Source organism: Silurus aristotelis (genome assembly GCF_946808225.1).
Source record: "Silurus aristotelis genome assembly, chromosome: 6".
Classification (NCBI taxonomy): Eukaryota; Metazoa; Chordata; class Actinopteri; order Siluriformes; family Siluridae; genus Silurus; species Silurus aristotelis.
In genome coordinates, this window is record NC_139579.1 from 1,673,052 (window position 1) to 1,699,680 (window position 26,629).

The 26,629-nt window shown below is 39.8% G+C and overlaps 1 protein-coding gene across 18 annotated transcripts; it reads left to right on the forward strand.

Annotated features, from left to right (window-relative positions):
- Window positions 1–1,333: 1,333 nt before the first annotated feature.
- Window positions 1,334–26,629, forward strand: maptb (microtubule-associated protein tau b). 18 transcript variants are annotated; one of them, XM_083545218.1, is made up of 14 exons: window positions 1,341–1,417; window positions 11,900–12,064; window positions 12,693–12,809; window positions 14,595–14,624; window positions 15,967–17,178; window positions 18,509–18,540; window positions 19,828–20,007; window positions 20,181–20,235; window positions 20,688–20,938; window positions 21,160–21,252; window positions 22,347–22,428; window positions 23,079–23,185; window positions 24,152–24,260; window positions 25,496–26,629. In XM_083545218.1, the coding sequence occupies exons 2-14, from the start codon at window positions 11,911–11,913 to the stop codon at window positions 25,543–25,545; spliced, it is 2,472 nt and encodes an 823-aa protein (XP_083401344.1). In that variant the 5' UTR covers window positions 1,341–1,417; window positions 11,900–11,910; the 3' UTR covers window positions 25,546–26,629. The 18 variants fall into 18 exon arrangements, with proteins under 18 accessions (XP_083401333.1, XP_083401337.1, XP_083401339.1 ...); XM_083545217.1 differs by lacking the exon at window positions 1,341–1,417 and adding an exon at window positions 2,028–2,200; XM_083545216.1 differs by lacking the exon at window positions 1,341–1,417 and adding an exon at window positions 2,028–2,200 and having other exon boundaries at window positions 24,149–24,260; window positions 25,496–26,623.

Below are 26,629 nucleotides of genomic sequence, written 5' to 3' on the forward strand. Positions count from 1 at the left end.
CCAGTATGTTCTCTGTCTCCATCCACAGGACACTGAATGGTTTGATGATGATGAACACGATGTAAACGATACGTTATTGCCTTCACACTAACATTCACCACATAATACCTGTGAAAGGTTTTGGAGTGGTGTGTGATGGCTGGAGATGGAGTGTGTGTGTGTGGAAAATATTGGCAAGACATCCAATAGATCCATTAGTAAAGATTCAGTGATGTGTGTAACATGCTTCTCCCTTTTTTATTCTCTCCATGTGTCCTCGGTACAGAAGCAGAAGCATGGTGGTATTTTACACCAGATGAATGAGGATAGTTGGATGATTTGTCTTGTGGAAAAGGACTTTTCGGTCTTATCAACTAACATTGAAAATGTCCTTGTTGATCTGAAAGAGATACATGTTATTATCAGGACGCCTTTGTCTGCTCATAGCAGAAGCTCGTAGTCTTTGGATCACGTGATGTGCTTTCCTCTGGATGAGTAAACTACGTGTTATATTAGCAGAACAACCAGTAAAGACTTAAAGTGAAATATTTTTATTGCAACGCCGCCCTCTGGCGGTACTTTTTGTGAACTACAAGCATATTTTTTTCATTGTTTAAAAAAGGAATATAATATATAATATAAAAATATATAATATAAAAAAATTCTAAATAAAAAAAGAGCATTATTAAGTTATTGACTTCAATTTATTTCTTTATTTCATTTGAGCTATTTGTTGTCTAGATTACATTATAGTGCAGTTCCTCCTTTCGCCTGAGAATAGTACTGTAATCGGATTCTTTAGCGCCCCCGTCAATACTCAGGCCAAAGAGGGAACTGCATTCTACTTTAACTCAGACTCTTTAGCACCACAAGTCTTTTCAGGCCAAATGAGGAATTGCAGGCTCCTGTAATTCAGACTCTTTAGCGCCCCCCTCATGCTCAGACAAAAAAAAAACCCGAACTGCACTCAACTTTAATCCATGCTCTTTAGCACCCCCAATTACTTAGGTCAAAGTAGAAACTGCACCCTTCTGTAATCAAGGTTCTTTAGCGCTCCACCAATCTCAGGTCAAAGAATAAACTGCATCCGACTGTAATCCAGACTCATTAGCGCTTCATCATATTCAGGCCAAAGAAGGAACTGCACTCTTTCATAATTCAGACTCTAGCGCCCCTTCTTAGTCAGGTAAAAGGAGGGACTGCACCCTACGGTAATAAAGGCTCTTTAGCGCCCCATCATTCTCAGGCCGAAAACGGAATTGCATTATTCTGTAATTCACTCTTCAGCGCCACCCTCATGCCAAAGAAGGAAGTGCACCATCATATAATCGACTCTTTAGCGAACCTTCAGGCTAGAAGTGGAAGTGCAGGTTAGTTAGTTCTCTGATCAGTGCACCCTGCTGCAGTTGGACAGACGGTCACTGAGTGTGTCTTGCAGGTGAGTTACTCACCTTCTAATTCATGCATTTCCAGGTTTCACCATTTACTTCTACAGGTAGCTTATGAGACTAAGACAGCGTGTCTGAGATGATGTGATAAACGCTCTGTGGGATTGTATCAGCCGTTGCTGGGTGTGTGATGGAGATAGAGAGAGGGGATGGGCTGATTCTGGTTACATCTCTAAATGTAGAGTCACCATCAAGATAAGTGTGAAAAAAATATCAGGTAGGGTGAAGATTCATAATATCTCAAATTTTTCCTGCTTTTTTGGCTTTTTCTTCTAGAAACACATGCAGGATGTCATTAGGCAGCAGTCTGCCCAGCCCTTAAATATTTCTGAACACATGTCAAGCGTTTAAATTATATTAATTATTTTTTTTTTTACATTTATTTTTATTTTTTTTTGCATTGTCACATCGTTCAGATGTTTTGTGCGTTTTATTTTTATTTCATTTTTTTTTATTCCTGCCTTTTGTTTCAAGTCTCCTGGTTCGAATACAGGGGAAAAAATGGGAGACTGCCCAAATCTCAAACGCCACCCTAATCAGACATAGTGCGCACTATACCGCTTCTAGAAGGGCGTTACGTCACGCCCTATAGAGGGTCCCTAATTAGTGCAGGAGGAGTGATTTGGGCTCGAGCCGGTTCCTCGGGTCTTTTCTCCCGGCTGGTGCTGGTGCTGATGCTGCGGCTGTAATGCTGAAACATTAACGCTGTAAGTTTGTCTTCATCGTGGAGTTTGGGAACAACCCGCTTTTCTTTCTCTCATCCATCTGAACAGGTGGGTGTCATTCCGCCGAATTCATTCATTACATTATCGTATAGCCGGAAATAGTGTGAGATTCCTCGAGCAGGTGCGCGTCATCCGTTCATTTTTTTTCCAAACCCCGATAATAGAGTTTTATTGTGTCTTTTGGGTGATTTAGTAAATTTTTTTTGAGCGTATATCATTTTTTTCTTTTTTTTTTTTTTCTTTTCTTCCTTACAACGGACACACCCTCTTGCGCCGCGTGCGCGCGCGCGCTCTCTCTCAGTGGCGGCGCGCGGGCGCGGGAGCGCGCACCCTGTACCCTCATCCGCCTCAGCGTTTTAACGCCATTTTGTAAAAAAAAAAAAAAAAAAAAAAAAAAAAGCGTTTTCCTCTCAGTTCACCTCTGTGAAACAGGAATCTGAAGAGATTGAGGATACGTGCGAGGTGGAGGATAAATATAAGCTCAGGAAGATGAGAGCATGTCGGCATCTTTGTCACTTCTCCACCTCCACCTCCACGCCCATCCTTTTAGCTGCATCCTAAACCCCTTCATGCTCCCTAGAAAGCTCCCTAGATCTTTAAATCCAGGTGGAGATCAGACCTGATAGATTGGCTCAAGTAAAAAAAAAAAAAAGAGCGATGTGCCCCTCCCTAATCCATGCCCGAGGTAGCTTTCACCATTTTGTTCTTCACCCATCTGCTAATTCTGTCCATCACACAGCATGAACACGTGCTTCCTCAGAGACACGTCTTTTTTTTACAGCAGTGCATCTTCTCACAGAGGTGGATGGACTGATATGCTCTCGGAGGAAAGAGCTATCCACCCTCTTCTGCATTAAGGAGCTCATAAATGCCCATCATCTGCTCGTTCCTCTGTGATTGATAGAGAGACAAAACAAACTGAGAGAGACCTTGAGAACAACCATGGTCTCTCTTTCTTACACTGGATTCCTGAGATTCGAAATCACAATCTTCTTTAATGCTGGGCATCGATATTATATCTAAATCATGATATTACAGAATGAGTTCTATGATATTTTGGTCACATTATAACAGTTAAAATACATACTAAAGTGAAACAAGAGCAACGTTTTATAGTTGCAGTGGTTCCAAAGCTTGGTGTTGAGATACTGGGCTTCAGTAACACACACACATGCACACATTAGCACACAAACACCTTCCTTTATAGATGCAGAAGATGAAGCACCACACTTTACCTTTGAATATAAAAGATTGACTGCATAAACGATGAGCCTCTGTATCGACATGATGTTTAGCTCCGTGTCGAGCGGTTTGGGACACGGCCAAGCTGACTGTGGGATTATCTATCATCATGTACACACACACACACACACACACACACACACACACACACACACACACACACACACACACACACATATATTTGACTCACAATGGAAACGTCTCAGCACCACCAGTTACAGGTTTTTACTTCAAGAAGTGTCTTTTATTTTTTAGGACTTTAACACTATGAAATAAATTTATTATATGATTGTGGAGCAGTTGAGGAGATGGAAAGGATTTTTTTTTTTATAAATAATGTTCCTCAGCATTCGTGAGTATTCCTCAACCAGTTCCATGAAGTAATCCAAGTTCCTCACAGTTCCTCATTAGAGATAAAAGTTTTATATGAATGACCAAATCACAGGCAGGTATAATTAAACTTTGAGAATCCAATCAGGAGAGAAATGATACAGACGAGGATGAAGAACACGGGATGATGTTTCAGCCTGAACGCTTTGAAGTTCACTTCTTGAGTAGGAAAAGAAACAGACAAACGAATCAAAGGTTTAACACAGAGCAGGCGAACACGTTAAGGTAATCAGAACAATGATATGGGCAGAAAAAAAAAAAAACTTGTGACATTCAGAATATTGAGGATTTGGAATTTGGCTTTTCTGAATGAGAAGCAACTCTGGTTGCTGATTTCTGCTGGACATGTTGCAGGATGTTCTACAGAATCCAGTTCACTGACCGTCTACACTCTTATTAGACATTTCAGTACACAATTAATTCTCTCGGTCATTATTTCTCCTCTCATGCCTAATGTTTATGTTTTAATAAAATATAAAATAATATTTGTAGAATTGACTTTAGTCTTTAAATTATGGATTTTTGTATTCATATTTACAAAATATTAACTTTATACTAACTAATTTAAAGACAAAAAGTAGCAGTGACAGTAAAAAGTGATTCAGGACACATTTACTTTAAATATTCATAACTAAATATGTTCAAGACAGACTTGGAAGCAATAACTAAGTACGGGAAATTGTGAGGGATAAGCAGTGGTTATCTTCATTATAAAAACCCATCTTTTTGAGAAACAGTGGTGATCATTGATCAGGTAATTTTAGAAAACAGTGGTGATCAGTGATTGGTTGTTGAGATACAGTGGTGATCAGTGATTGGGTAGTTTTAGAAAACAGTGGTGGTCAGTGATTGGTTGTCGAGATACAGTGGTGATCAGTGATTGGTTGTTGAAAAGCAGTGGTGATCAGTGATTTGTTGTTGAGAAACAGTGGTGATTAGTGATTGGGTGTTGAAAAAACCGTGGTGATCAGTGATTGGGTAATTTTAGAAAACAATGGTGATCAGTGATTGGTTGTTGAGATACAGTGGAGATCTGTGATTGGGTATTTTTAGAAAACAGTGGTGATCAGTGATTGGTTATTGGAAAACATTAGTGATCAAGAGGTAATATTGTAAATTGTAAACAAAGAAAAACAGATGTAATTTATGTCCAAAGTAAAAACTTTCTTTCAGCTTCTCTCATTAGGGGTCACCACAGCGGATCATCCGTATTCGTGATCTGAATATTTGATTTGGCACACGTTTTTACGCTGGATGCCCTTCCTAATGCAACTCTTCCCATTTATCCGGGCTTGGGACCAGCACTAAGAATGCACTGGCTTGTGCCTCCCTAATGGCTGGGTTCGGTTTCCTGACCGAGACCGAGCACCGAATCCTAACCACTAAGACCACCAGGGAAGCCTGATTTATGTGCAAAGTGCTAAAAAATAATCCACATATATTAAGGGGTTGATTTTTTCTATAATGATATGATCTCAGCCACAAATCTCTAGGGAACAGATGTTTAAAATCAATCACAATCTCAATCTTATTTGTGTCCATGATTAGTAATCCTAATTCTAGAATCCTAATAATGGAGCGAGAGACAATCTGGCAACCCTGCCATGGGTATAATGTGCTTTCGAAGCTGTAGTTGTTTTTTATCTAAGTGATAATAAAATACGTGTGAGGTTTTTAGTTCGGGTTCATTGCCACCACAGCAACAGCTAGCGATGCTAACAGAGAGCAGCTTGTACAGACGAAGCAGGAGAGGATGATGTGGGATAAATATCGATCGAGTTAATAAATCTGCACAGGCCACATCTCGAGCAGTCCTGTAGTTATATTCTGACAGTTTTATTGACGTTTTTACTTGAGGAGATGCTTTAAAAAGGAAAGGGAAACAGGGAAGGAGAATCCAGGGATTAATGCATCAGTCAGAATGAAAACACACACCTGGGAAAAGACACTGTAGTGGTAAATGTGGGAGAAAACCTCTCTTACACTATAACTATTCAGAGATATATATTACATCATATCCTTAACACTACGCACCACCTGCCTGAGGGCCATGGGACCCTCCTATATGTATTTGGTGCACCTAACTTGTGTTTTTCTTTCTACTATAAAGACCCCCTAAAGTGCACTTTTGACTGCTCTAGGAGCACCTAGGCTTTTATCCTTATGTATGCAAAGGAGCCTATAGGGCACTTCATTGAGTTCATTTCAGCCTAATGGCTTTATATGGGGCATTTCATCATTTGCTTTGCATTTGAAGGACTGCCTTTGGGGCAGTAGTGTAACCCTATAGGGCACTGCATCTCTAATTTTCTTTTACTAGATAATTTAGGTACTTTATTTCATTTTGTCACACATACCAGCACGTGTCCTCTTTTTCTTGCAATTGGGGAAGCCTATAAGGCACTGCATCCCATTTATTTACAGATAGGGAACCCTACAGGGCACTTCATTTACCTAAAAGGCATTTAAGATGCTCAAGACATACTATAGCACAATTCCTAGTTTGTACCAGCAACCAGAGAGCATTTTATCACACGTTCTACACTGTAACTAAAGGGTGCCTAAAGGGCATTTTTTTATACAATACTAATGAGTGCTCATTAGTGTATTTTTTTTCTATCAGAAGTGAAATACTATAAGAATTTTTCGTAATTTTCATTTTTAATCAGTGTAACCAACTCTACATGTTACCATGACCGCTATACATTTAAGAGGTTATTCATAAGCGACAGACGAGTGTTAATTCTGGAATAAATTTTACAACATCGACAGATTTTTATGATGAAATTCTAAAGTGTGGTTTGTATGCACACGTTTATATTTAATGTTTAAAAAAGCCCAGGGCATCATCTGGACCAAGGTGTGAGGCACTGGCATGCAGGAAATTTGGACTGGTTTCAGCAGGACACACAGATGGAAGAGTCACCAGGCACACACACACACACACACACACACAGTGGGAGTCAGGGACAGGTCCGTGTGTGGTACTGCAAGGTCGAATACAAGTCTAAATCCTGCACTGTAAATGAGGCAAAGTTTCACTATTTAAAGAGAAACTTGATTTCTTCAAGATCACATGATATCAGAGAAGCGAGAGACAACATGGACAACCGACTTTCACTGAGCACAAACAGAAAAACAGAAAGAGAAACTAAAAGAGAGAGAGAGAGAGAGAGAGAGAGAGAGAGAGAGAGAGAAGAGAAAAAGAGAAATGCAAAACAGAGACAGATTAAAAGAAGAGACATACACAAGGAAAAGAGAGAGGAAGAGTAGAAAGAGAGATATACACTAGAAAAAAAGAGGAAGAGTAAAGAGAGAGACAGAGTTAAAAAAGAAAATTAAAAACTAGACAGAGAGAGAGAGAGAGAAAGAGAGAGAGTTGATGCTTGCTAGTAGGTGCAACGCTGTAAAGTAGATCAGATCCAGTGACTTGTGTATCGACTTTGAGGTTTTAACTGCTTCCTTACACACAATCACACACCCCCCCACACACACACACACATAGACACACACACAGCAAATTAAACATTTATTAATTATGTTCTAACGGTGTGTGTTACAGTATCTGTAATGAACCTGTTTATTATGTTTGTGTTGTGGGTTATGTGATTGTGTTGTGGTTAATCCAGGGTTGGGAAGCTAGACATGTTTGTGTTGATTATGTTCAAGCTCCACAAATGCCTTCATGACATTTCAGCCCCATCAGGCAGAGGCTTGGTTATGTAAGCTGTCAGTCAGGTGGACTGTGAGGGAGTCTGGGCTGGAATTCTCGCTCAGTCTCCAACACCCAACAGCCCGGAAAATACAAATTCATTTTATACACATGACCAGAGGTCATACGTTTCCACTGAACTTTTGCACAGTCACAGTATGTGAAAACATTGTTCAAGAAGAAAAACAATTCTAGATACATCGTAGCAACTCCACAGGTAACATTGTGATCACGTTATTAGGTGTCCACGGTGAAGGTTTGTCCAGCAGTACAGCGACAACATCGAGATCATGATATTTTCCTGATAGTGTATTTTATATATAACATTAACTTTTCTTTCTAACATCATGTCCAATAATCAGCTCAGACTTGTAGGTGCACCCACACACACACACACACACACACACACACACACACACACACACACACGCCCAGTGCCCTACAGTAGAACCAGACAGATGGTCGTTTTTCTGATTGAATAGGCACAGAGAGAGCAGGGACTGGTGGAGTGGGAGTTGTAAGAATACACATAAACACACACACACACACACACACACAACACACACACACACACACACACACACACAAACTCACTCATCCAGTACTTTAAATAAGACCAGCGTAGTACTTAATTTTTCTCCAAATAAGCAACAGAACGATAGACGTTTTCAATTATATAAGTATGTTACAAATTCATATCACCCTCATATAATGATATATTTTATATATATTATACGAATATATATTTTTTTACATATACAATTCAAATCAACTACTTACGTAGCGTAAGCTACATAGACACCCACAAATCAATCTACATATAAAATATCGTCACAGATTAATGGTCACTTTCTAAATAATAAAAGTATAGTGTGTCTACTGAAATTTATATATAAATAAATTCATTTTTTCACTGATGCAAATGTGTTTAAAATGATGCGTCAAGACAACTTACTTGCCAACCGATGCACACTTTTTAAAATCGATGTATCACATCACCAACTTTAATCCCGATGCACCGATGTGAATTGGTGAATCTTATCATCCCTAGTGTACACTGCTAAGACTGTGCATTGTGTGATGTGACACGACCGCAGTGGGAATTTGCTGCATCACCTCAATACAGGCTGCGTGTCGTCTTGTATCTGTCTCGCTTTACACCGAATGTGGTCCGGCCTGATTTTTTCTGTAGCCTGATTGTCACTAAAGAATGGCTACAGTTTTCTTTTATTGCAGGTTTACTGCTAGAGGATGTTTAGCATATAATCTGACATGCAGAGTCACTGTATTGTAGAGATTTGGCCCACATTTTATTGACATTAATCGTAATTGAGAGCTTCGTTCTCCTTCTTTCCTTATTTTGTGTCCCTTCTTCCTGAAATTTGCTTTGTCATTTCACTTTCTCCAGCTCTTTCTCTTTCACTCAGATTCTGAATTCTCTCACCTCAGTGTTTTCTTTGTCTCTATTGATTACTTGCTTTCTCTCCTCCCCCACATGCCTCCCTTCACGCATTCCCTCCATCCTCTCTCGTCTTTTTCTTTCACCTTTTCCCTTTCCCCTTCCCAGCACTTCCTTCTATGCTCGAACTGCCTGGATAGAGGGTCAAGCTGTTCTTGTGTGTTGTTATAGGTGTAACACCTACACCCTTGTTTTTCCACCTCACCCTCTTTCTTTCTCTTCCCTTCTCTCCCCAATGCTGCAGTGATGTATGTTCAAAATATTGATGAATAAGGGAGGAGGCTGTTTCGGTCGCTGGCTTTTAGCCAAGTAGATCTTTCCCACCTCTCTATTTTTTCCCTCACATGTCTCACTCCAAACATTTTCCCACACCCTTCCTTGCAAATCGCTATATCTGACTAAGAGACAGAAAATTCATTAAATATACATGTTCGCATGTTTTTGACTCGCAAAATCAGTGCACTAACATTTAACATATTTCAGCATTCTTTCCCTTTTCTTTCTTCTCATACTGTTCAGCTCTCCACACAAAGAGAAGAGGCTCTCAGCAAACCACATGCAGATAGCCGAGGCTCTTAAAGGGCCAGCATTGCTTTAGCTTGCTAGAAACACACAGATCTGATTTCCTTCACTATTGGTTGATTTATTTATTAATAGATATTAAACAGTCTTGATACTATTCATGATGTCCAGCTGATTTACATTTATTCAATAATATATTCAATTATTAATTCATTCATTCATATTCTGGTATCCTGGTCAGTGACACTGTTGATTCAGAGCTTATCTCAGGAACAATGGGTGTGAAATGGACCCTCAACTGGACACCTGTTCATCAAAGGGCACCACACACACACACACATTCACACCTCAGGACAATTTAACTATGAGCCAGGCATGTTTCAGGGAAGTGGGAAGTGGGAGGCAAACAGAGAACCAAAGGAAACCCAAGAAGAGAAGATGTGAAACTTCACATAACCAGTAAACCTCCTTCCTTTGTCTATGAGAACTTTTAGCTAAGCATGTGTGAGATATTTCATTTCTCCTATGTTCATCTTCGATCAGTTTGACAGTAGTCATGATGGTTTGTGGTAACTGGATGGTAGTGGTGTTTAGGAGGTTGATTTCTGGACCATGCCTGCTCTGTGTGAGATCCAGCCTGGTCTGTCACTGTAATATTCAGTAAAATGTGTTTGCCAGGGATTTTGTAGGGGCTGTGGCTGGTCTAACACAGAGCCTTGTGTATAGATGGAGGAATTAATCTGATAATAAAGAATACATTCTGGCTATCCACACTACATTCTGGCCATAAAGAAGACAGTTTGGATATTTGGAATGCATTTTGGCCATCAGTGATACCATTTTGCCATTGGGAATACATTTCAGACACTGAGAATACATTCTGGTAATATAGTGTACATTCAAGGCATTAAGTATATGCATTCGGGCCACTGAAGATCATGTCTGGGAATCAAGGAAAAATATTGCTAGAAGACTAAAAATATTCTTAGCAGTTGTAGTCTTTAGGCTCTCTAAGAACATCCACAGAAATATTTAGGGTGCAAACAAGGCCATATTCTGGCCACTAAAAAACTTTTGGCCAATACAGTCTGACCACCAAGATAAATGGTCTATCTACCGAGGATACTTTGGTAAAGTCTGACCAATAAAGTTACTATCTGGCCATCAGGACATGTAGGGGACACGTTTTTGCACACAATCCTTTATGCACAGTGACTGATGGCAGGCAGAAAAGTCTTAAGACATGATGCACATGGATACAACAACACACACACACATGAAGTGAGAGGCAAACAGACAAAATGGCATATCAGGGTCACACATTTCCAGAGGCCACTTTTTTTGCATGGCAACAGCAGGTTTCCAGGGTTTACTACTTACAGCGGTGAACTGGTGACAGGGTCATGGGGGGTCGTTGCTCATTGATGCATGTGGAGAATGAAGGCTGGTCTGATTCCACAGAAAAGCTACTGTAGCTCATATTGCTGAAGAAGTTATTGCTGTTAATGCTCAATGGGTCAGGACTGTTTTGGCAGCAAAAGGGGATAAAGACAATAATAGGCAGGTGGTCATAAAGTTATACCTAGTAAACCTAGTTGGTGTATCTTATTACCTTCTCCACAAATGTTTTACCCTATTGTGTGTCATATATATTGTAAATATTTGTGCCATATTTTAATATTAAATACATCCAGCAATCTTTTTATACCAGATTTGGCACTTTTTATATTTAGATTTATAGTATTAGATATAGTTTAGATATATGTCATCATAGAAAGTAAATGATTACCTGTACATATTCTATATAAGATTTTCTATATCTAGATCATTTATATGGGATTATTTGGGATTTATTTGAGATTACTAGAAAGTCGGAAATATGTTAGAGATTGTAAAAGAAAGTGTGTGTAAGAGTCTGTAAATAGCATGATGACTCCCATAAAGGCACTGAAGTAAATTTCTTTGCACAACACATAACACAGCTTGGGTTAATAAGCAGAAGTGCTGATGGCTGAAAACAGTGTAAACGTGCTCGTGTAATGACAGCATTCACTACAATTGGCACTTACAGACAGACTTAAGCAATGCAAAAATTTCATACAGGAAGCTCTCCAGAAACTCCTTCCTTCCTCTTTTATTATAGTCAGCTTTCTGTTTCTTAACGGTGGCCAGTATTTATTAGAAAATAATACATCAGAAGCGTGTTGGAGCCAAAATCTTGTGCGAAGACGTTGGTAGGAGGTTTGGCTTTATAGATTTCTATAGATGGAAAGTGCAGTTATGAGTTAGAAATGATGCAAATCATGAAAGCATGAAGCTGTTTATGTGCAGTGTTAATTAACTTTTGAGGTGAGGTGTTCAAGAGAACAATGTAGGATGAGACTTCTCTTGGATAACCAAATCATGACCATTTCAATCACAGACTGAATCAAAATGGAGCACCAGGACATGATGAATTCCGGACAGTATGGCTCTGGGGAAGACGTGGCATCTGCCATGGCTGATGTGACCCTCGATGACGGCCCTCAGGAGGACATGAAGAACGGGACGGCGGCATACTTGAGGCCTGGGGATGGACCGGGAAAAGGTCAGTAAGAGGACACAGCTTTCTGATTTAATGTCAAAACACACTCCACTTATATTTGTGTTCACAATAGCTTTCCTGCCTTAGCCTTTGAGTGCAGCTCATTCATGCAAGTTATTTTTATAGAAAATATGCACAGAAGACTACATATTTCACGGTTCATGTGAAATGAACATCCTACTTCAGAATATAAAAAAATCCTATAATAATTTGCGTGAGGTTCCTAAATCTCATTTTTTTTATCAGAAGCATTTGGTAAAATGATTTTAATAGGGAAGAAGAGAAAAAACAAACATGGAGAACAAAGTGACAGTTGAACAGTACATTTTGTTAGTAAGTGAGTATATACAGACAGACTGCATACGGTCCAAGCACAAGCACATGAATACATACACAAGCAGCTCAAATCACAAATTTTTCTGAATTCACTGAAGACAAACCACTACCAATCTTTATTTATTTGCATTGCATCAATGATAAATCGATTTGATCGATTCCTGATACTGACTAGAATTATATTTTCTCTAAATCAGCACAAAAAAAATATATAAAAGCAGCCGTTTTGGATCAACGTAGGATCCAGATGAGTAAATGTAACTGGATCTTCTTTTCACTTGCAAAACCTTTCAAGACGGCATTTCTCTCAAAGAGGATGCTGAAGAGTCAAAACCCGAATCGATCTCTCGAGACGACGTGACAGAGGAAACAGAGCCTGAAGCTGCGTCCAGTCATGAGGATGTACTCTCTGGTATGGTTTTGTGAATCACATTACAGCTCCTCCAGCCACCTCCTTTCCTGAGCTCCTCCCTTGGCTTCTTCGGCTTTATCACCAGCACCCTCTTTAACCCTGCTGCTTCAGCTTTTATTTTGTGTTTATCTTCTTGTGAGGGTGGACAAATTAATTACATTTATGAAGGGGTCATTATATTATTGGGTGTAGCACATTGTTAGTGTTAAAAGATGAAAGAAATGATATTCCCAGTTTGTCCATCCAGGCTTTCTGTCCACCATTGGCACACAAATAAAGAGTATTCCCAACATACAGTATAGTATACCACAGAATCATATGTGAGAACCTGTGTTCTTCCATTTCATTATGGGATTTTTTTTTTTTAGAGCTGCTGCTTTCAGTCACTACGAAGATTATCCTGCTGGAAATATGTACACCTTCCTACTACTCACTTCTTCCTAATCCTAAATTCATTTCAGTTGCATTTTCTCTAAAGCTTTTCAGTTGAATTTTCTTAAATTGCTGCAAAATCTTATATTTCAAGTAAAAATATCAGTTTTGATTTATTTCCACTTGTTTGAATTGTCCCATTAGCAGCTTATTTGGCTTTTATTACTTATTTCTGATTGGTTAGTACTGTAGATGTCGATTTAGACAGTAGTTCAGGCTCCGGGGAGTCTCCAGTGTCAGGTAAAGCTATGACTTAAGAGAAAAAGAGAGATTGAGTGGTTTTGTGTACGTTAATTTAGCAATAAATGCATAAAATGTATGAGAGTTTGTTTTTTAATAAACATAAAAAATAAAAAAACATTGATAAATTGCTTTGGTGGAAGAGAAATAAAACAGGACATGCAGTTATTTGATAATAATTTTTGCCTTATTCTCATATCCACTATTTGATCTACGCATTAACGCTTTGTATTCTGTACTTTGAGTTAAGAACATTATTAAGTTATTGATTAGGCAACACCTTCCTATACTTTTTCTGTCCACAATATGAGTTTAGGGTAACGTTAATGTCTGGTGGTTTCCTGGTCAGAAGTGAATTTAATGGTGCTAATGACTAATGGGTCAGAGTAATGACTCTCCAGAGCACACAAGATACTGGTTAGCAAAATTTCCTGAGTGACCCTCTGACACAATGATCAATGACAGTTGAAACCCCGTGTTATAATGCAAAGGGAAAAAAGCCTCAGCATGGTAGGAACCTCAGCGTGTCTTCTGTTACAGCAATCTCTTCAACCTCAGTAAAGCTAGTAATCAAGTCTGTTAAAGATAATGGACTTTGGACACCAGTAGACCCCTCACATCCTTGTTGGAAGCCAGAAGAGAAAAATTAGAGTGCCATTAGTGTAGATTTAAATATTTAATGTTGTACAGCTTAATGCTGATTCTAGCAGGTCTGTGACCTTAATAGCTCACACAGTAGCTTGTAGAGTACATACATGCAAAGGAATCATGAATGAAATTGAAGATTGTGGAAACCTTAATATTACAGCTTCATCTGCAACTGTTACAAACCAATAACACTGGAGACTTCTTCCACCATTTCACATTATCTGGTTATTAGCTTTAAATATAGAAACACTAAAGGTTTAGAACATGACCATTAATAAAGACCTGTGATTTGTCTCATACCCACTACTGTCCAGTCAGAATCAAGAAAGTTGTATTTGTAATTATTCAGGCTGCAAATGACACAGCTATGATTTTAACCTATGTTCATCCGTGGATTATTTCCTTCCTGTCTTTCTTTCTAACTATGCATTTTATAATTTTTTTTTTTTGTGACCTGATGAATAGCTGCACCAGGAAGAGCAGGAGCAGGAGAAGGTATGCTGGGCTTACAGCCTCATTTTCCATCATCAGTGGTTAGCTTTGAAGGAAACAGATGTCTACATGACACAGTCATTCTCAGCTCCCCCATTTGAACCGCAACCGCTCTGGAATTTGATATTAACCTTTATCTTTGATCAATGGGCTGTGATTGGCAGGCCTTAAAAGGGACAGATGTTGATTCTAAGGAAAAATCAATGTAATGTTTATTTGTACTTAACAAATCTTCCTGTGAATATATGACTGTTCCATGATTAGTACAAGCAGAGACTTACAACATAACATCAGACTTTTAAACAGGATAAAAATAAATCATCTGTTCTAAATCACCCAGCTGTCTAGCAAAGAAAATCAAAAGTATCCCCCCTGCACCAAAGCCTATTTACAAATATACAGTCCATCACCATCTTATGTCGTGTTCCTGCAAAGCTTTTCACACAGGTTGAGAAATAGGAAATGCTGCTGGGTCATTGTGAGTGTATCGTTTCTGTTGGCTTTGCTTTTGTTTTCTCTGTTGTGTATTTTGATATTTCCATTGGTTTGAAAGTTGTATTCTGTGAACGGGTTGCTTGGTACTTTTATAAGCCGCTAAACCACGGTTCTGCCACTGTAGGCTTCGCTTTCATTTGCTATTTGCGATTAAAGTCCCAGTCAGGAATAACTCAGTGTCCTTCAAGGAACTAATTGCACATCTTCCATGCTAATGGCTGACATTTGTGGCCTGCTGGAAGCCTTTTGAAGAAAAAACACAATTCTATTATCACTAAATATACTGGATTTTTCATCATTTTTTTTTTGCCATGCGGTGGTCAGTTGTTATCTATAGGATATGGTAAAGGTAAATATTTAGGCAATGTCAACCTGTTATTTCTTCAAGCATTTAAACCACACCTATATACTCTGAACAAACAACATAAAAACGAACTTGGCCAATCTCTAGATTATGTTGGACATTTCATATATCGATCTATTCTATTTTCTTTTGCTTAGCTTTACCTACGAGGTAAGTCTGAGTCTTGAGGCTGTTTCAGCTATTCCCCACTGGTGATTTAATTCCTGCCAAAAAAAAATAAGCGAACAGTGGTTATTATAAAAGTGCCCCCAGCTCAAACATGTGCCAGATTTCTAAGAAATGAATGTTGAATTGTGTCCTTACTGTTTTATTGGCAAAAATATCTTTTATTTTTTTCTCCTTTGTTTTATATTTAAACCCTGTTATCTGGTTGGTATGATTTCGATTCCTTGGTTTCTTGGTGCTTTTTGTTTTCCGTCTTGGTGTGTTGCTAACCCCGCAGTGTTGTCTGTGGCTGTTCCTATCGCTCTACCTCCTGCTCATCAGATGCTTTAACACCAGAGGGGCTCTCTCCACCACACAGCGATAGAAGCTGCGCGGGATCTTTGGACAGGGAAGAGGATCGTTTGAACAGGGACATGGCTGGGCCTGTTAGCCCACAGCATTTACCCATGTCCCCACAAGTAGCCTCGGGCGATGGTTTAGAGTCTGCAGTGCTGAGCTTTGACAGCCAAGTGAAGATGAGTCCTTCAGAGGAGATGGTTGGAAAACACGGTCCCGGTGATTTTCAAGCTGAAAAAGAAGAAGAGGAAGAGGAGGTCAAGAAACAAAGTAAGGAGGATGAGAGTATGGTTTTAAGATCCGATCATGAACAAGAGTTAGTGGAAAGTCCTGTCATGCCTGATAGTCATTGTTACGCAGAAGATCAACAGGAGGAGAAAGAAAGAGATTTAGAGGAAGAACAACAACAGGATGAACTAGAATTAGTCACTGAACTCCACAGCATTGTTGTTCCAGATCTGTCAGCACGGAAAGATGAAGGTTTTGACATTAAACCCTGTGAAATACTATCCCAACTGCAAATGACTCCAGATGAAGCAAAGAAACGAGGCCTATCATTTGACTACACCGAACTTGTTCATCAGGCAACTCCTGACCGCTGGGAAAATGGTTCTGACAAGACTCCTCCAGAGAGCAAAAGTCCTGACTCCTGCAAGGTTGATCCTGGTTCCCCTTTCTCCCCTAGTACTGCTCCTGATCACACTGAAGATTCACCCCTCACTGAGCTTCAGAAGGAAGCCCAAGAGTACGAACCAGTGGAAGAACAGGAACTGGAAATGATGAGTATTCCTACAGCTCAACAGGAGGCCATAATACCCAAGATAGAGCCAGAAGTTGATGCCGAACCTGAGGATTCTAAAGACGACAAACCAGAGAAGTACCTAGAGACAACTGATGAAGATCACACTGCCACTGCTGATGAGGCACTAAGTGCTGAGCCTGTTGTCCAACCAGAGGAAGAAGAAGAAGCAGTTGCTGCTGATATTAAAGTTGATGCAGGTAAACCCTGTCCTCCTAAACCAATTAAAGCAGCACCAGAAGAACCAAGACCTGTTAAAGATGCCGCCACTAAAAAAGAAAAGAAGCCCCATGCTATGGTCGATGTAACCCCTGCCCCACAATCCACCACCAAAAAAATTGAGAAAGTCCCTTCAAAAGATGCTTCGCCGGTGCGAAAAACAAGCACCCCGTCCAAAGGTCTGTCTTTTCTTCCTTTCCTCAACCCCCCTCTAAACCACCTTCTTTCTTTCTTCCACAGATCTTCTTTTTTGTCAATTAGCTAAGCTAAGCTAAGCAAAGCAGCACCCTTTCTGATAAGCGTACACCACCAATCAAATCGAGTGTTCGGTTGAAGAAACGGACTGCTTGTACCACTAAATCGCTCTCTTTCTCTCTCTTTGTGACTCTTTGTGATCTCTTTCCTTCCTTTCCGTGACTGTGGTTGGTGTTTGTGACTAACTCTGGGCATTATTTGTGTTGCTGGCACTGTTTTCACTGTACCCTCCTCGTCGCATGTCACTTGTTGCATGAGTGTTGCATTACTGACAATCGTTTATGTATTCTGTGGGTCACATCCTTTCCTTCATTCAAACGTTTTAAAATTTAGGCAGATAAAATTTTTTAAACTGACTTCTGGGGAATTTTTTACGTAACACTTTTAGTTGTAGGGACATTCGCCAAAACTCTTCATAATTTCACGTTCTAGGAATATTCTACAATCAGTCCAGCATTTCCGGAACCTTCCAGATTCCAGAACTTTGGAATTCTGTTTGTCTCGTATCACATTTGCCCAACTTTTTGACATTGTCTGAGGATAACTCACATCTTTAGGTGGGATGGACCATTCACGTGTACTATAGAAAATAATATGGGTAATTTTAAAGACCCAGTCTGTTTTTATTGCTTTAGCTTCTTATCAGGTGAATTGCATTTGTAATATAAATAGTAACAAGAACTCTCCTCCCTGCAGTCACACCATTTACTTTGTTATCCCTTCAACTGAAGCTACCCCATGCCTTATTAGTTAGGTTAAAGGGAAAAAGGGGCAGGAGTGTGAGATTCTTGGTGGAGCTACTTTCTGGTCCAAAAAGTCTGAAATGAAGAAAGTGGCCAGATCCATTGTATAAAGATATCATGGATCAAAGTTTTCCTGAAGATTCTCTGAAATGATGTAGTGCTAATAATTCTCAAATTACTTAAAAAAAAAAAACCCAAACAAACAGAACCAATAAAACGAGGAGGTTTTCATTGCAACTTTTCAATCAGCCAATCTGATTACACGTACACAAAGGAACTAAATATTTAAACTTTAAGGTTAAAGAAAGACAAATGTGATTTCATTAGATTGAAGACACCATCCAGGCCATCATGAATAGACCATTAACCCAAACACACTCTGTACCTAGTTTGGCCATGCTGAGCTCAGGCAATTTGGCATCATTTTGCTAAAACATGAGATTTAATTTGAATACAGTAAAATATAGCACAAATGTGGACTTATGAATCTGCTCATTCTCTTTACAAACAGCCAAGCCAGGAGCAGCAGCAGCTGATAAAAAGGTAACGTGCAGATGTTTAATGTGTGTTGTGTTTAAATGTATTAAATGATCCAGGTTTCATGTAACAGGTTCTGTGTAGAATAATGCATTATGCTACACTTTCACATAAAAACATATTTAGCCCATAAAATATTTACTCTTAAGTTGGTGTCAAAATTCAAATGTTATTTCCCCAATGTGTGACGAATAAAGGTATATTCAATTAGCTTTTGGAGGAAATCCATAGGGAGGAAACCCTAAACCCTAATTATTTTCCACTGTGGTATATATCTGTGTTTTGGATTAGTGAAAAGGCCAAAACATTTTAGGACTGAAAACTGTACTCTCCTTTCACAGCAGCCACAGCTCAACCACCCACACTCAAGCTTCAATATCAACCACATAAAATGATCCAAGGTTTTCACTGCATTTTTGTTTATTTTTGTTTTTGCATTATGGTTTTCCTGGGGATTTATGGGGAATTATGTGTTTTTGTGCAAATTCTACAGGAAAGAAAACACAAAAGTGTAAATTGTTCAGGAGAAAGCTTACAGAATTTTGGCCAACCTTTCCTCACAATGTCCAGCTCTTCTTTAAAAATCCATTTTGTAAATGTCCTTATATTTCTGCTCCTCTGTCAGTCATTGTGGAATGATAAAAAAAAAAACAACAGATATTAAACCCACATGAATATATTTGCGCTTGTATAGTTTGCTACAGACGTGGTTTTGGGAGGCCAGTAGCCAATGTTATTGTACACCTGCTAGATATCTCCAGTGTCAAACAGCATGTACTTTATGCTGCAGTGCACCCGAGAGAAACGCTATGAAATTAAAAGTATAAACTATTGGGAATAACTGTAATCAGTTTTTCTAATTGAGTTTGGGCCAGCAGAGAATGACTTGCTGAACCTGACGGCCCCTCACTAGTCAGTACCCATAGCAGTGCTACAACACCACTTCACAATAAAGTGAAGTGCAAAATAAAACTGACAAAACTCCACAAAGATACTTAAACATAACAGTGAACTAATAGATAAATCAAGGATCGGTCATAGTAAACACAATTGGGCAATCAACCATTGAAAGGATGAAGGTGATGGTCTGAGAAGGAGAGAATTATTTTTATTTCTAGTCATTTATTATTTATACCATTCTTATTATTTCTTATTTTAATCCTAATTTTAGTTATATTTTATTTTCTCATTGTTTCATTACATTTATAACTAAGTATAACTGCTTTTTTTGTGTGTTCACTTTATTTTAAGACTTTTTTTTTTGTTTCTTCTCATTTTCAATGACACACAAAGACCCCTTCCACATCCATACCAGGCAAAGCTAGACTCACCTCCACCACTAAACGAGCCTCAGCAATCCCAGTGCCCCCATCCAAACACACCTCCACCTCCGCTTCCCCCTCAGGCTCAACCAGAGCTGCTTCTCTAAAATCTAAAACAAACACTGTAGGAACCAAGGAGTCCAGAGCCACAGTGAGTAACCAGAACCCTGTGACCTTTCACTGTTCTGTCCTACTGTCTGCTCTGTTCCAGATTGGAGGTTTGATTGCAACGCTGTTCCATGACGCTGTTCATGATTTTTCCAAGAGAGGAAAAAAAAAGTCCTACCACAACGGTGCCTTAATTGTTTTTATTATTATTTCTAGGCCGGTGATGCTAAGTCGAAGACTAAACCTCAGGGTATTAGCAACAAAATCCCTGGTGAGTTCTTAATTATCATAGGTCTTCTTTTTATGACCTGTGTTTTACTACATATTCATACAGGGTTCCTACCACACAGGTATGTTATATATTACAGTCTGGCTAACTGTGATGTAGTGAAGTCAGTTTATAGACAAAATCCTATCATTGATGTAACTTCCTGAATGAAATCAGAAAGCTATTAAAAAAAACATGAGGTTTTCTAATAGATAATTTTTTTATTTTGTTATATCCATTATACAACCATAATTCCAAAAATTTCTGAATAATATTCCTTACCATGAAGTTGCAAAACATATCTCATCATTAACAGTACAAAATACCATCAACAGTTTCAAAGAATCTGGAGAATTGTGGTTGTGTGTTCCCAAAATAACATGTAACCAGTAACCTTTACTTCTATCTACAATGTATATGATGAATAATTGAACCTTGCCATGATTTTCCCACAGCCGAGTCTCCTAAGACTCCTGACCGTAGTGGCTGCAGCAGCCCTGCCACCCCGAAATCTCCAGCCAGTCGCTGCAGCACACCTGGGCAGCAGGTGAAGAAGGTGGCCGTGGTGCGCACTCCGCCCAAATCTCCCGGCTCTGTCAGATCCCGTGCTCCCATTAGTGCTGCTGCGCCCTTGCCTGACCTAAAGAACATCAAATCCAAGATCGGTTCCACTGAAAACATCAAACATCAGCCAGGAGGTGGAAAGGTGAGTTTTGTGAGACCTGATTTTAACACAAGGGTCCACTGATGTTCTGTGCCCCTGGAAAAACAGAGGCAATGTCTGAATGCTCCTGATAGATCCACAAATGGTAGAGAATTTTACCAGTTTAATCCCTGAATGCAGCCCCATTTCACCTGTGAGTCTGGGATCCAGGCCGGGAAACCCCTGAGTTCGGCCTTTGTCAATCTTCTCACTTCACTCCCTAGGTGCAAATCCAGGACAAGAAAATGGATCTGAGCAACGTGCAGGCAAGGTGTGGCTCCAAAGCCAACATGAAGTACTCTCCAGGAGGTGGCAATGTGAGTAACTAAACTCCGTCACTTTGTAAAAGTGTTCCTGCAGCGGGACAAGGTGCTTCAGACGTGTACTTCACACTACAGAATCCGTCTTTGGAGCAGCAGTTCTACAAACACACCTCCAGCTCTGTTGGCTTAACGCTCTCTCTGGCGTTTACTCTGCCACTTTGGGTGACGGTTCCTAATGAAAAACTTAACTATTTTTGTTGCGCAGTCTAGATGCAGCTCCTGAGATAACATCAAGCATGTTCCTGACCAGAGCTTTGCATCTTATGGTCAAGCTGTCCACAAAATGTTGTCCTCTCTTCACCTCTTCCACACGTTTAAATACTGAGAAGATTACAATAGGTGATATAATTTTGTTTAGATAACGTTTAAATCTGCTCACCATTTTAGAAGTCATTTTCTGGGGAAAGTCCCAATTTGTGGTTCTTCCTCTTTTTTGAGGTTAACCTTATAGAGATATGTTGACATCAACAAGGAGATTAGTTTGGTTGCCATGTTTCTCGCAAAATAGCCTGGAAACCAGAATGAAAATAAACTCATGAAGGATTTCTGCTATAACGTTTTGGCCGGATCAGTCACCCCTACAGGAAGCTGTTGAGTGCATTCATGCAGACTGAGTGTATAAATTCCCGGAGAGAGGACAACTCCGGACAGCTTCCTGTACCCATAATTGTCTACTGATGAAGTTTCTAAAGCGCAAGTCGTAGGCCTGCAGTTTGGCTGTGAGCCCTCATACTCTGTCCTCTCACTGGAAGAAGTTATTATCAGAGTCTTCATTTTCTCACAACTGCTCCAGTATCCTCACTGTCTTCCTGCTGCTGATCTTCTCTGAATGTAAGACAGAGAGAGGTGAATGGGAGACTTTGACCAGGCTGAATGGATTCATCTTTTAAGACTTTAATAAAATGTTCTTTGCTTTTCCTCTTCACCATCAATAGGATTCATCATGAAGGATAATACTTTTATTTCCTCTCTGAACTTCTTTCTCTCTCAGTATGTGAAATTAACCAAACCTTTTCCCTTCATGTTAGCCGGAATTATTTTACCTCTACAGCCTCTGTCTGACTGCGTCTGTCTCTCATTGTGTCCAGGTTCAAATTGTGAACAAAAAGATGGACCTGAGCAGCGTGCAGGCTAAATGCGGCTCAAAGGCCAACATCCACCACAAACCAGGTAAAAATCCAGACCCTGGCAGACAGTTTAGTTTAGGAAGGAAATGTAATGTTTTTTTAGTTAACTTCTTGACTAATCAGGTCACAGTTTGCAAAACAACCAAGATATAGTATACACTGTGTTATATATAATAGTATACACCACAAAGTATTTTGACACCTAGAAAGTATTTGATTTGATTCTTCTCCAAAATGTTACCACAAAGTTGGCAGCACACAATTATATAGGACGTCCATGGATGTGCTTTGAGATCCAAAGCTGTTCCAGCATGACAATGCTCCCGTGCACAAAGGCAGCTCCATATGCTTTACATGGGTGTGTGGAAGATCTCCTGCTGTAGAGCTCCATCACTATGGAACACTTTTGGGATGAATGAACACTGACTGCACCCCAGACCTCCTCACCTCATCTACATTACTACCTGACTTTACTAACACCATTGTGGTTGAATAAAATCTCTGACAGAAGATGACAGAAATGTAAATTATTGTTTATAAACAGTCTATAATCAGTATTAAGGCTACTTGTGAACTACACACGGATGTTTTTTTTTTGTCAGTAAACATGTTTGTTGTTGTTGCAGAATTTAAAATATCCTCAATTATCCTCCAAATATCCTGTTTTAAACCGATGCACACTTCTGACTGCAGGTGGCGGAAACGTGGAGATAAAATCTGAGAAGGTGGAGTTCAAAGCTCAGTCAAAAGTGGGATCTCTGGGCAACATCAGCTATGTAGCCGGAGGTGGGAACAAGAAGGTGAGCTCTGGTTCACACGCTACACGTTTAACTAATGAAGCTAATAAACAAACAAACTCGCGTTGAGATCAAAGACTGAATGGAAATAATATTTGATGTGTTTTATTCTGTGGTGTTCTGGTGTTAACGGTTACAACGGTAACTAAGAAACGCTATGCACTGATCTTCTCCTGCGTCTCGCCGTCCTCCTTTAAACCTCTTTTATGTCTCAGGTTGCCGTCCAAATCGTTCTAACTTCAACTTTCCCTCTACACTTTCTCTCGGTTGAAATCTCCACAGGGGCATCTGGTTTGTTAATTCCAGTTATGTCTTGATGTCACCCAAATGAGGATGAGGTTCCCCTTTTAAATCTGGTTCCTCTCAAGGTTTCTTCCTCATAAACATCTAAGGGAGTTTTTCCTTGCCACAGTCTCCATGGCTGCTCATCAGGGATAAATACACACCATTCACCTTAACGCTTAAATTCTGTAAAGCTGCTTTGAGTCAATGTCTGTCAGAAAAGCGCAATAGAAATAAACTTGACTTGACTTGACTATGTTCAATGGAGGCCTGAGAGATCAAGGATCGGTGTGTAGACCACAGGGCGTTTAGATATTACCCAGAATGCACTGCGAGCCAAACCTTAGTTGGTGTTTAATGGAGTTACGAGCTGTGGGGTGTCTTGCTTTCCTTCCTCTTCTCTCCATCACGCACACACACACACCTTCTCAGCAATGTCCATCTCTAGCTTCCTATCTTTATGTTCTGCTTTATTACATCATTATTCTTTATTCTCCCCCTGTCCCTATTCACTGGCACTGTCCTGCATTCCCTGATTTCTTTCTTTGTCATTCATTTCCTGCCTAAGATTTTGGTTAATAGGTTCGTTTCTGTTTTCCATCTCATTTTTGTCGACATTGTGTTTAACGCTGTAACCCTGCCCCCTCCCTCACCCACTGAATGTTCTCATGATCGTCGGGAGAGAAGGAGAAGGAAAGAGAACCAGGGCCTTCAAACGTTTCCGCCCACACAAACGGACACACCCCCTTTGACACCCAGTGTGGGGAAGTCAGTGTCCTAAAGCCGAACCACTCCAGTAAGTGTTTAAGCCACTGAGGCATTTCTCCTAAACGCCAATAAACGACCAATAAGAGCTCAAACACCTGAGTCACCCTTATTTCCCTAAAATAAGGTGACTCATAATAACTGCAATTACACACAAAACAAAACATACACATACACTGAAGAACATATATATATATAAATAAAGGAGTCTGATTAACACCACGGAGATGTTTGATGATTCTGATTGGTCAGAAGGTGTTAATTTGTCTTTATGGTATTTACACGTTGCTCCGTGATTCGTTAAAGTTAAAGTTTTCTGTGATGAGATTTAGTTTAAGAGTAATGGAAGGAGTCTCCAGTGTCAGCGTTTTAAAAAGACACAAGGAACATCTTGACCATACTACTTTTTTTTTTTTGCTTGTGTCACTCATTATGTTTCTTTTGTTGGTTTGTTAGTGGTGGTCCAAACTTTTATCCACTTTTTGTTGCTAAAAACCCAAAAGTCTGACCACAAATTAACTGTCGGAAGTTGTGGAGCGAATTCTTTATTGGGGAAAAAAGAGGATGCGATTAAATAATCAGTGCAAGAGCACTTTACAGTTAATTAACGGCCAAATCTCCAGATGTCTGGAAATTCTATTTGTTTTGAGTTCTTGCAGAAAAGCGTGATGTTATTTATACAGATACACTATATGGACAAAAGTCCTTGGATGCAGTAGCATGAAGTTTTCTCTTCACTTGAACTACGAAGGGCAATCTGATCCAACATGACAAAGCCTCTGTGCAATAAGCTAGCTCCATAAAGATCTGCTTTGGCTTGGGAGTGTGTGGAAGATCTCATCACCTTCATCAGCACCTGACTTTCCAAACACCCTTGTATCTGAATTAACATTTACATTTAGGGCATTTGGCAGACGTCCTTATCCAGAGCGATTACGACCCAACAGTGGCAGCTTGGTGGAGATGGGATTTGAACTCATGACCTTCTGTCAAAGTCTAATGCCTTAACCACTGAGCTCTACTTGAATGAATTCTGACACAAATCTCCACAAAATCTAGTGGAACATCTTACCAGAAGAGTGGAAGGTATTATAGTAGCAAATGCAGACTAATGATGGAATGGGATGTATAATGTATTCAAAATTAATGTATTATCCTGTCATAAAATTACCCCCTCAAACTCATGATAATACACACAGCTACAGTTTCAATCCTGGTTTTAAAGGGTGTAACTTTTGTGTTGGGTTTCCTCCTGTTCTCCATCAGATCGAGTCTCACAAGCTGACGTTTCGGGAGCAGGCGAAGGCTCGCACTGACCACGGCGCCGACATCGTAGTTAAATCCCCCGGCGTGTCGGGGGAGGGGTCTCCCCACCCACTAAGCAAAGTCTCCTCCTCCGGCAGCATCAACATGAGCGAATCGCCACAGCTGTCCACGCTCGCAGACCAGGTGACCGCCTCTCTCGCTAAACAGGGCCTGTGATCCGACTTCCCACTGAACCTCCACAAACGCCACACCGAGACCAACGCAACGCTGTAACGCAGCAAATCAAAAAAATGTCAAAAATTATAAAAAAAACCCCACATAAGCACCTCGGTCTGTTTAAAAAAAAAAAAGGTGCTTGCTGGATAAATTTTCTTCATGAATTTTGGTTCTTGACTGCAAAAGGACTGATCATTAATAACGTTATTGCCTGTTCTGTCTGATTTGTTGATCGTGCTGGATCGATCGGTTCGGTCGTTCGCGGCACGTAGACGCCCATCTACAATGCTAGAACATCCACCGACTTCTCCATCTCTCTCTCTCCATCTCTCTCTCGCCATCTCTCTCTCTCCTTCTCTCACTGTCTGTGCTTAGTTGCCTTATTGTGAACGCTTCCTCGTTGCCCTTTACTCATTCATTTCACCTTGACTAGTAATGATTTGTAATTTTTATTTATTTATTTTTTAAATATATGAATAGATACTACCTGAAAATTGGACTGGAAAGAAGAAAACAAGCCAAAAAACACTCCCAACGGAGACTGTATTTAACGCCGACTTTGAGAATGACTAACACAAGGCATCCTGACGTTTATCCACATCTCTGCAGAATCCATGCCAAATCCATTAACGCCAACCTATAACTTATACAAACCAGTCCACACACACACACACACACACACACACACACACACACACACACACACACACACACACACTTGCAGCTGTGTTTTAAATAGCAGAAGCTTTGCAATCAAACAGGAACATCGTTAGGGTTCATACTAGTCACAATAATATACTACAAATATTATACTGAATTCCTTATGCGTAAATTAGTGACTGTGCACAGATTATTGTTGTAAAGATGTGCAGTCAAGAATAGAAAAAAAAATCTATCATGTCACAGTTACTAAACCAC